At 37.5% G+C, this 12,443-nt stretch overlaps 1 protein-coding gene across 2 annotated transcripts in view; it reads right to left on the bottom strand.

Moving 5' to 3' along the window:
- The window catches only part of PRKG2 (protein kinase cGMP-dependent 2), a 114,792-nt gene that overhangs the window by 33,988 nt on the left and 68,361 nt on the right, over nucleotides 1–12,443 (bottom strand). For both annotated transcript variants that reach the window (XM_055434525.2, XM_088836098.1), the window contains 2 exons: nucleotides 10,381–10,470; nucleotides 9,292–9,433 (listed from right to left, as the gene is read on the bottom strand). In XM_055434525.2, the coding sequence (XP_055290500.2) occupies nucleotides 9,292–9,433; nucleotides 10,381–10,470 (232 nt within the window). The remainder of the gene's footprint in view (nucleotides 1–9,291; nucleotides 9,434–10,380; nucleotides 10,471–12,443) is intronic.

A 12,443-nucleotide genomic window follows, 5' to 3' on the forward strand; every position in this document is an offset into this window, starting at 1 on the left:
GTCCATTAGTAGTATCTGCTCATCCTTAATCTCTACCTAGTATTTTTCCTGATGGAGACAGCTTTGACCACATGGGCTCCTTGTGGGACTGAACCAGGGTGGCATTCTCAATCATGAATCGGGGAAGAAGAGTAGAGCTAAGTCTTAATGCCTCATAAAAACACATTCTCTGTAATTAAAATAAAAAAGCAAGCTTCTGTAGTCTCTAGAGAGACACTTTGAGAATCCAGACCTTTTTCTACTTAGGTCTGTTTTCCAGGCTTTAGCTGGTTAGTCTTTGCTGGGGGTGGGAGGAAGCCTTTCTTTATTATAGTCCTAAGATATCTGACCTCTCACTGATATTGCTAAGAAATGATAAAAGGAGATGAAAATGCCACTTATTAAAATTTGAAGAATAAGGCCAAGGTCACCCTTTAAGGAGTCTTTCATCCTCAAGTTCATTAATGTCCAAGTCTGGGCTGCCCAGTCCACCCAGATGTGCATTCCTGACATGCTGGACACTAGACCACTAGACTGCACTGCCCTCATCTCTAGTGCGACCCCCTCAGGAACCTTTCAGCAGAAGAAGCGCTGCTAGACTGCCAGCCCAATTTCTATTTTTTTTTAATTTGCTGAAACTTGCTTGATGATCCAGTATATGATCAAATGTGGTAAATGGCATCCTGTAAATATTGGGAACAATATTCTACAAATCAATTATATCAAGTTGATTAATTGTGTTGTACACATCTTCTAAAGTTTTAGTGATATTCAGTCTGAATGTTCTTTCAATTTCTGTGAGAGGTATAGTCATATTTTCCTACAGTTGTTCATTTCTCCTTAAGGGTTCTGTCAAATTCAGCTTCTTACTTTTGAAGCATTTTCATAGGTAACTGAAAGATCAGGATTTTTACATCATCATGGTAAAATGAACCCTTCATCATCATATGGTATCCCTCTTTATCTCTAGAAATACTTCTTCCCTGATACCAACATAATGAAACCTGTTTTTCAATTTGTTGAATATTTCCCAGACAGATTCTTTTCTATCCTTTTCATTTCAACCTGTCTGCACCCTCATGTTCTGGTCTGTCTCTTGTAAACCTCATGTAGGTGATTTTTATTTTTGAAATCTATTTGGCAGTGTTTGGTTTTTATCTGAAAAGTGAAGTCTATTTACATATATTAGATTTCCTTCTCCTTTCAGATAGTGTTTTCTCTTTGATTTTTTTTCGAGGCTTCCTGTTCTCCTTTGTTGCCTTCTTTTAAAATGATTGACATCTTCTTCCACTTTGATTCCAATTACACCTACTCTCAGTTTACACGCTCATGTTTTTCAGTTATTTAGCATTTTCTCACTTTAAATACTACATAGTAGTGATAATTGTTACATTATAGCATAATTTGGAAAAATCTAACCACATGTTTACCATTTTTCTATAGTCACCAATCCCTACTACATCTCAAACCTTTCATCAGGGATTTTCTGTCTCCCTTAAGCACATGCTTTGGATGTAGGTGGTTAACTCTTTATCTTTGTTTAAAAATGCTTTTATTTCACCCGTCTTGAAAGATAATTTCTCTGGATTTGTAAGTCAAGTTTGTTAGCTATTTTCTCTCCAAATTTTAAGATATTATTCCATTGCATCCTGGTTGCTATGGTTGCTGTTGAGATGTCAACTGAAAGTATAATTTTTACTTCTTTATGTGCAAACTGTCATTTCTCTTCAATAGCTTTTAAAACTTTCTCTTAGTTTTGGTTCTGCACCTTATTATAATAGCCAACACCCAACACAGTCTCAATGATCCCCTTCTCCTGGTATTCAGAGGTGACCTCTCTCACAGTGAATCAGGCTGGCCCCATGTGGCCAACGGAAGACACAGGGAAGTGCCAGTGTGACTTCCAGTCTTGGAAGGCAGTGTAGCTATTCCTAGGTCTCTCAAATGACTCATCCTGGGGAAAGCCAGCTACCGTGCCTCGAGGATGTTCAATCCAGAAAGAGAAAGATTCATATGGAAAACAACTAAGGTCCCCAAATAACAGCCAACACTAGTTTGCCAGCCAGAGGATTGAGTCACCTTGAATGTGGATACTCTAGCCTGAGTTAAGCCTCCAGGTGACTGTGGCCCCAGCCAACACTTGACAGAAACTTCCTGAGAGATGCTAAGTCAGAACCATCCAGCTGAACCACTCCCAAACTCTGATCCACAGAAACCATGAGAGATCAACCAGGATTCTTGTTGTTTTAAGCCATTAAATTTTGGAGTGATCTGTTATGCAAAAGCAGAACCTACAGTAAATACAATTTGTCTCAGTTGGTATTTGTTGGACTTCCTTTACCTGAAAGGCCTTTTTTATTTTAAATGTTTTCTGGAAAATTCTCAGCCATTATTTCTTTAAGTACTTTTATCTCATTCTCTATATTTTTATCTTGGACTCCACCTGAACATTTTAAGAACTTCTCACACTATTCTCTTCATTTCTTATTTTCAATCTTTTTGGAGCCTCTATGCTTTATTCTGAAATTTTATCCTTCAATTCACTGATTTTTCTCTTTACTTGTGAATCATCTACTATTGAACCTTTCCATTTTTCAAATTGATGTATAATTTATAAGCAATAAAATGCACAGATTTGGGGAGTACAATTCATTGAATTTTGATGCAGATTATAGTCTTGTAACCACAAACACCATATGGTCAAGAGACAGACATTCCCATTATCTCAGAAAGTTCCCTCCTGCCCTTCTGCAGTCAAATGATCCTCCCAGAGGCTACACTGTATTAATTTCTACCATCTATTCTACAACTTCAATAAATGCAATCATAAAGAGGTTAGTCTTCTGTATCTGTCTTCTTTTTGCTCAACGTGCTTTTTAAAATTTATTCATGTTACCTATACTAATTCACTGTTGAAAAGTTGAAAGTGAAAGTCACTCAGTTGTGTCCACCTCTTTGCGACCTCATGGACTATGCAGTCCATGGAATTCTCCAGGCCAGAATATGGAGTGGGTAGCCTTTCCCTTCTCCAGGGGATCTTTCCAACCCAGGGACTGAACCCAGGTCTTCTGCATTGCAGGTGGATTCTTTACCAGCTGAGCCACAAGGGAAGTCCATACTAATTCATTGCTTTATACTATTGAGAAGAGTTTGGTTTCAATGAATGCACTACTATACATTTATACCTTCAATTAATGATGATTATTTTGGCTCTTTCTGATTTGGGACTTTCAGGAAAAAGCTGTTATGAAGATTCTTGTCCAAAATTTTTGAAACATTATTTCAATTTTTTTGGATAAATACCAAGGAGTGAAATTCCTTCCAAGGAATAGAATTTCTTGTCATAGAATAGGTGTATGTTTGAGAAACTGACAAACTGTCAGTCAGTGAGAAACTGACAAACTATTCTTCAAACAGTTTTCTAATTTTGTTTTCCTACTAGAAATTTAGGAAAATTTCCTCACCAACACTTGGTATTGTCAATCTTTAAAATTATATTCATTCTAGTGGGTGTGAAATGGCACATCCTTATAGTTTTAATTTGATTTTCCCAATGACTATTGATATTATTTATTGACCATTCTTATGTCTTCCCTTGTAATTATTTAAGATCTTTGATCATTTTTTTACAAATTGGATTGTCTTTTATTATCAAGTTTTTATATATTTCTGGATACAAGTCCTTTGTCATGTAATGACAAGTATTTTCTACCAGCTTGTGGCATGACTATTCATTTTCTTTACAATGTATTTTGATTTTGAGAATGTTTTAAATTTAATTTTAATTATTAAGGACTACATGATAGTGCCCCTCCCCCCAAATTTGTATGTTGAAACCCTAATCCTCAGTGTGATAGTATCTGAGGGTAAAGCCCTTGGGAGCTAATTAGGTCATAAGGTGAAAACCTCATGAAGAAATTAGTAGCTCTGTAAGAAGAGACAGAAGAGAGCACTCTCTCTCTCACTCTCCTCCTTGCAAAGGAGAGAGCGGACAGTTATCTACAAGCCAGGAAGTTGGACTTGACCACACATCAGATCAGCCAACACTTTGACTTTGAACTTCACAGCCTCCAGAACTAAATAGTTGTCTAAGCCACCCACTCTATGGTATTTTTGTTGTAATAACCTGAACTTTTTATGCTTTTACTATTTGTGTTCTAAGAAATCTCTACCCCATGTTGTAAAGATACTATCTTATGTTTACATTTACTTCTGGGTGCTTTATGGGTCCATGATCCAGCTTGATTTAATTTTTTTATATAATGTAAAGTTCAAATCATGTTCCTTTTCTGTTGCCATGTATATCCAACTGTTTCCGCAATACTTGTTGAAAAAACTAGCCTTTCATCCTTTTCCAAAAATCATTTAACTATATATGTCTATTTCTGGACTTTATTCTGTTAGATTAAGCCATTTATCATACTGCCTTGATTACTATAGCTTTATAGTGAGCTTTATAATATCATCAGTTATTATAAATTCCTCTTTTATTCTTCTTTTTTCAAAGTGGTTATTGACTTTCCTCAACTGCATTTCTTTGTAAATTTTAGAATAAATATCTCTGTTTCTAAAAATGGCTGTTCCACTTTTTATTGCAATAGCCTTAAATATGTAAATCAATTGGAGAAGACTGAACATCTTATCCACTGTGGAGTTACGCAATTTATGAACATAGTATATTTTACCATTAGCTAGTTTTCTGTCAACAAAATTTGTATTTTTCAAAGTAGGGGTCTTATTTTATAATTTTTGATATTACACATTGCATTTTAACTTCATTCTTGAATATTTACTGCTAGCACATAAAAATTATTTAATAAATTTTTATTTGAATATTGACTTTGTACCTGTAATTCTGCTTATTTTTCCTTTCCTGAATTTGTTGGTAGATTCTTCATGCTTTTCTACCTAAACAATTGTGTTGTCTTCAAATAAAGACAAGTAGCCTCTTCCTTTCTAATTTTTGGCCTTTCACTTCTGTTTTGTGTTTCATTTATTTTGCTAAGATCTCTGTTACAATGCTGAAAAAACTGGTGAAAGAAAATAATCTTGTTCTGTTCACAATCTACATAGAAAATTTTCAATATTTCACTGTTAGATACAATGTTAACTAAAGGTTTATCCTCCATATCTTATACAATAAGGAGTGCTTTGAAATGAACAGCTATATTAATGTGGATTTCACCTAGTGTTGTTCCTTTTTTTCAAAGTTTGAATGTCTATTTCTTGTTGCTTTCTAATGTTTTCACACATTTTTATACATGTATCATAATTAACCTCAGCAAGATTAGTCCAAAGCAAGCTATTCCACCATTAATGAAAATTCCATTTAATATTTAATTTCAATTTTGATATTCTGAATTTCTTAATAGAAGTTTTATTTATGATTTTTTTTCCTAAACAGGTTAGACTTTTTTGAGAGGTTCTGTTACTTACTCATTTGTTAGTTCCTCTCTTACTTTTAAAAGCCTTAAACACATTTGTTTTACATTTTGTATCTGATTACCCCAATTTATGAGACTCTTACATTCTTACCAAATAATGCTCCTGGCACCTTATTGCCTCACACATATTTTTATTTTATTTTATTGGCATGAGTTTATATTCCCTGGAAGTTCATCTCTGGGAATTCTCTGTATCTTGAACTGAGAGAACATTCTTCCAGAGAGAATTTACTTTGATTCCTGGAAACTTGGTCATGCTACCAACATGGCTCCCTTTTCATTTAAATTTTTGCTTGGGCATTTCCAGCCTGAAAGACTGCGCACCCAAAACTCCATGAAAGCCGGCCTATGGCCAAGTATTCTTAGAGGAAACTCTTTGGTTCCTCTACCAAGAGCCCAACAATGAGAAAAGCATGTCTCCTTGCATGTACTCTGCCTTTAGAAATTTGATATCCCCCCGCCACCCCGTTTTCTGTTTCTCTGAGAGCACAATCTGTATGATCCTGTCTCTGGACAATGTTCTCTGATTCAACTTCCCACATTGCCCAGGTCCAAAACTTGGTCTCCTGTTCCCGGAGAGTACAGCAACTAAAATAAGACCTCTCTAGGCCACCTAGGATCGCTGGGTGACCGCAAGACAGGAGGTTCAGTGTTTGAGTTCCACCATTCATTACTGCCCAAGCTTGGTTCTCAGCCTCAGGGGAATCCAAATGTTGTCTTATAAACTCAGCCACGCATATAATACTGCTTTTCATGTTTCTTCCAGTACTTGAGACTTTTTGTAGTAAGAGAATTTCAGCATATTATATCTAGCTTGATATATAGGTAGAAATGGAAATATTCAACACTTTTTAATCTCTAAAAGCTTTAGTTATTACTCTTCATTTGGCTGGTTGGCAAATGAGTTAGCTGGATGGATTACAATGGCTACAGAAGAGATGCTTATAGACCTCTATACCTACAAAGACAGAATACGATACCTGATTTCTTAAAAACAGCTATTAAAAAAGAATGAATTTAATGGATAATCTGCATCCCTCATGATGATTTTACTTCTAGAATATTCCAAAAGGTTCTTCTAAAGAGTTGTAAGAGGTATAGCCGATGAAGGAATTGTGAAGAAGACAAGTGATCAAGGCCTTGAGTTAGTACCTCACCAGTTCTCAAAGCTGTCTTTCATAGATAAAGTAAAGCTTGAACAGATCAAAACATTTCTTGGAAATTAGCCAGATTTCACAGGAAAGAACTTACTTTACTCCTTTTCTATGGAGAGAAATCACTTAGCATCTACACATAATAAATTTAATTCCTAAAGCTAAACTGCACACTATAACATGTGGATAATAAAACCTATCTCATCAATTGTTAAACATATTAACTGCAAAATGTTCAGCCCAGTAGCTTTATACATTAAGTGGTAGCTATTATTAATGTTTTGATATAAGAAACTTTTAATATCTTTAATATCTTTGTAAATGTTAAGTTCAGGCATGGTTTAATGTCCTTGAGCTCCTGACAAGATGGACTCATTTAAAATCAGCCTGGGTTCCCCCTCCTAATGGGGTTCCCTCCTGAGGTCCAAAATGCCTGGTTTCTCCTCAATTATGACCACCCAATTCTCTTATCTGGAAGAGGAAATGGCTACCCACTCCAGTATTCTTGCCTAAAAAATTTCCATGGACAGAAGAACCTGGTTGGCTATAGCTCCTGGGGTTGCAAAGAGCCAGACATGACTAAGCAACTGAGCATGCAGTTCTCTTATAGTTTTGTACCTAAAGCAGTTTACATGAATGGTAGCGTTTTTTTCTGTCTTGTGACATGCAAGGGGCTTCATGTTAGGCATTGTATCCATTACAAAGATGCATAACAAGGAAAGTCTCTATACCTAAGGGACCTATAGAATCAGACCTTGTGTTCTGATTCTCAACCCTGCTTAACCTTAGAATCATTTTAAAGTATATTTTTTTAAACTACCAACATTCACATGTGCATCTTTTCTCCTTCTTCAGACAGTAGCTATCTTGAGACAGAAGCCATGCTATCTTTTTTTCTTATTCGTCACAGCCAACCCCTCTATGTAGCAGAAATTTATTAAAGCCTATTTAAAATCATTATATAAAAATGCTAATGACATACAGATGGCCAAGAGGCACATGAAAAGATGTGCAACACCACTAATCATTAGTGAAATCACACTATAATGAAGCATCGTCTCACACTAAATGGTCATCGTCAAAGAATCTACAAACAATAAATGCGGGGAAGGGTGTGGAGAAAAGGGAACCCTCTTACACTATCGGTGGGAGTGTATATTGGTACAGCCACTATGGAGAACAGTATGAAGATGCCTTAAAAAACTAAAACAGACCTATTATATGATCAAACAATCCCATTCCTGGGCATGTATCTGAAGAAAACCATAATTCAAAAAGATACATGTACCCCAATGTTCACTGCAGCAGTGCTGGCAGTGTTCAGGACATGGAAGCAGCCTAAACGGCCATCAACAGAGGAATGAACAAAGAAGGTGTGGCACATATACACAATGGAATATAACTTAGCCATATAAAAGAACAAAATAATGCCATCGGCAGTGATGCGGATGGACCTACTGATTGCCATGCTGAGTGAAGTAAGTCAGAGAAAGACAAATATCACATTATATTGCTTGTATGTTGACTCTAAAGAAGCAGTACAAATAAACCTATTTACAAAACAGAAGCTTAGTCAAAGATGTAGAAAACAAACATGATTACCAGGGCAGGCAGCAGGGGAGGGATAAAATGGGAGCCTGGGATTGACAGATGAAAAAAAAAAAACTGAAAGCTTTATTTGCTCAGTCATGTTTGCCCATGGAATTCTCCAGGCAAGAATACTGGAGTGGGTAGCCATTCCCTTCTCCAGGGGATCTTCCTGACCTAGGGATCAAACTCAGGTCTCCTACATTGCAGGCAGATTCTTTACTGTCTGAGCTACCAGGGAAGCCCATACAAACTACTATATGTGGAATAGGTAACTAATAAGAACCTACTGAATAGCACAGGGAACTTTATTCAATACTCTGTAATGACTTATATGGGAACAGAATCTAAAAAGAGTAGATATATGTGTGTGTATAACTGACTCACAACAGAAATTAATACAACATTGTAAATCAACTATATTCCAATAAAAAATTAAGAATGCTAACAAACATTAAAATGGTAACATTTTACGCTAACATTAATATGCTAACAAAATCCAATTTTAAAGCAATTCTATTATCTGGATCCTATTGGGGGGGGCAGGTTGAAACATTCAATTCCTAGGCTAGAAAGAATGTACTTGCAACATCATTCCCTGTGTTAAGTATGCTGATTTAAAAGGCCATATCTCCCAAAGTAAAAATAACAAGTGAACCAAAATTAAAAGATAATTGCTTTGCAAAAATGGTACTGAGGTACCTACTTGCAGTGCAGGAAGAAAACCAACTGGTAGACACAGCGGGGGAAGAAAAGGGTGGGACAAACTGAGAAACAAGCATTTGAAACAAACACATTACCATGTGCCAAACAGAGAGCTAGTGGGAAGTTGCTGTATAACACAGGTAGCTCAGCTTGATGCTCTGTGTCAACTTAGAGGAGTGGGAACAGCAGGGGGTGCGGGGGGTGGAGTGGGAAAGTGACTCCAGAGGGAGGGGATATATGTATACTTATGACTGATTCACATTGTTGTATGGCAGAAACCAACAAAACATTGCAAACAATTACCCACCAATTAAACATATACATTTTTTCAATTTAAAATAAAAGTTTAAAAAAAGAGAGAACTGCAACTACAGCACAACTTTATGTTTAGAAATATCTCACAGGATAAGAATTTGTCTTACCAATTTAAGATAGCCCTCAGCATCTAGAATTAAGTTTTCTGGTTTCAGGTCTCTGTAGATAATACCCAGTCGATGTAGGTAGTCAAATGCTTCTGTCACACAAGCAACACAGAACTTGGAGGTGGGTTCATCAAAGCTGCCTCTGCAATGAAACCATTTTCCTTCTTAAACGGTTGAATTTAAGACATCCTTGTTGCAGATTCTAGGTGTCAATTATCATGTTATATATTTATGCAACATAAATGTTTTATAAGGCATTCACACTAAAAAGTACTTCATAGAGCCAATGAATCAGATCACAAAGAAATTTAGGTGAATGCTTGATGTCAACAAGAACCACTTTACTAAAATTTACTAAAATTAAAATGTCTACATTCAAACAATTGTTTCTGGTAATCACATCCAAACATACAAAATGGAAAGGATAAGAAAATAAGACATTTTAAAGACATCTCTGGAAAACTCTGGAGAAAATGCAACTATTTCAATGGAGAGGTTGAACCAGACTACTGTACTTGATTGCTTGACTAAAATGACTCCAGTGTTCATTTCCATTTCCTGTTTGTATACTTTGTAATATAACCCATGTAGAAACAGGGTCATAACTCTTTCCTCTTTGGTGCACCTTGAGGATGCCAGAGTTGCCCTGTGCCAGCACTGTGTGTAGGTTTACATGCTAAATTATTAAATTGTGGTGGTGATTTGCTGCATGGTATAATAGAAAGCTATTACACTTTAGCTTCCTTTGTGGCTCAGAGATTTATTTTTCTTTTTTAAGATATTTTTTAAGGTTGTTTATACAGACCATTTTTTTTTAAAGTCTTTATTGAATCTGTTACAATATTGCTCTGTTTCACGCTTCGGTTTTTTTGACCATGAGGCATCTGGGATCTTAGTTTCACAACCAGGAATTGAACATATGCCTCCTGCATTGGAAGACAATGTCTTAACCACTGGAGAGCCAAGGAAGTCCCTTAGACTCATTTCTTAATGACTTTCTTCATGTCTCTTTAAATGGTCATGAATACAGCATCCTTTAGGCCAGGCAGGAATAGACAAAAGTTATTGCATATAATTCTTTTTCATTACCTGTCTCTTAATATACTCCACAGCTCCCCACCTAAGCAGGCCTCCAGAAGCATGTATACATACTTATTGTCCTTGAAGGTACGATATAATCTGTGAAAATAAAAGAAAAACATGATTATTATTAGAAATCCCATTTTAAAATGTCCTCAAGTTACTTAAAAGCATCATCAATAACTTTTTGAAGGATGGTCCTCATCTCCTTCCAAACATCTTACAAAGACACTGGATGCACACTGAACACTCTGATCCTTACTGCTTCCCTGGTTTTTCATCTGCTGATCCCTTTACTTGGACTCCCCTTCACGCTACCCACAGTTCAGTTCAGTTCAGTCGCTCAGTCATGTCCGACTCTTTGCGACCCCATGAATCACAGCACGCCAGGCCTCCCTGTCCATCACCAACTCTCGGAGTTCACTCAAACTCATGTCCACTGAGTCGGTGATGCCATCCAGCCATCTCATTCTCTGTCGTCCCCTTCTCCTCCCGCCCCCAATCCCTCCCAGCATCAGAGTCTTTTCCAGTGAGTCAACTCATCGCATGAGGTGGCCAAAGTATTGGAATTTCAGTTTTAGCATCAGTCCTTCCGATGAACACCCAGGACTGATCTCCTTTAGAATGGACTGGTTGGATCTCTTTGCAGTCCAAGGGACTCTCAAGAGTCTTCTCCACAGACTCTTAATCTCAGTTCCATGGTAATAAAAATGTTATCCACACCTCAAGATCAAGCTCTGGGGCCACCTTCCTGATTAAGTAGCTCATTAATCCCCCTACTAAATACAGCCTTCCCTTCTTCCCCAAATCCTGAGATCTCTGCATGGTCTCCTTTAAGATCTGCCTTGCATATCAGGGCTTCCCTGATGGCTCAGTTGGTAAAGAATCAGCCTGCAATGCAAGAGACCCTGGTTCAATTCCTGGGTCAGGAAGATTCGCTGGAGAAGGGCTAGGCTACCCACTCCAGTATTCTTGGACTTCCTTTGTGGCTCAGCTGGTAAAGAATCCACCTGCAATGCAGGAGACCTGGGTTCGATCTCTGGGTTGGAAAAATTCCCTGGAGAAGGGAAAGGCTACCCACTCCAATATTCTGGCCTGAAGAATTCCATGTAATATGCAGTCCATAGGGTCACAAAGAGTCAGACATGACTGAGCGACTTTCACTTTCACTTTGCATTAACAGTTACTCATGCCTATGTTTTATGTCTTCTAGTTGGTATTAGGAAACAAACACTAAGACAGAAATTTGTAAGCAGTCAGTTTAGTGGGGAATGCTCTTGGGACCAACACCCATGGGGGAGGAAGGAAGCAAACTTGGGCACAGGGAGAGCTGGCCTCTAACTTTACAAAAGCCTCAGCTTCAAGGACCTGTACCATCGCTGGATGCAGGATGTACCTGGAGAAAGAGTATGGGGCCAGGTAGTTCTCTTAACCTTAGAGCAATGGCTGGAGAGAGAATCAGTCAGAGTCCCCAGCTGGGAAGACTCCCAGAAGCTGGAGGAATGACAGTCTCAATCCGGATGTGGGATATGGGCAGGGTACCATATTACAATGCTGGGGGAAAGCAGTTTCTGGGTCTTACTCAAGAGATGCCCATGTCTCCCTAGCACCAGGCTAATGCAGACAGCAGGACAGCCGTACCACATACAGACAGCAGAAGTAATCTAGTAAGTGTTTCGGTACGGGCTCTAGATCCAAGCTGCCTAGGCTTCAGTCCCTGACTGGCCATTCATTAGCTAAGTGACATCAGTTTTCTCACTGCTGTTGTTAAACAAGGAAATGCGTAATATTTATGTTTTATTATGAGGATCATAACAAATATATATATTCATTTGATTACATATTGATTATATGCAATTATATTATTTATTTTATATAAACAATATAAATAAATTATAAGATACATATAAATTATATAATATAATGTAAATATGGCCTTCCTAGGTAGCTCAGCTGGTAAAGAATCTGCCAGCAATGCAGGAGACTTGGGTTCAATCCCTGGGTTGGGAAAAATCCCTGGAGAAGGGAATGGCTACCCACTCCAGTATTTTTGCCTGAAGAACTCCATGGAC

The sequence above is a fragment of the Moschus berezovskii genome, chromosome 5 (genome assembly GCF_049115385.1).
Source record: "Moschus berezovskii isolate FMDL1 chromosome 5, NW_MosBer_1.0, whole genome shotgun sequence".
NCBI classification, from domain to species: Eukaryota; Metazoa; Chordata; class Mammalia; order Artiodactyla; family Moschidae; genus Moschus; species Moschus berezovskii.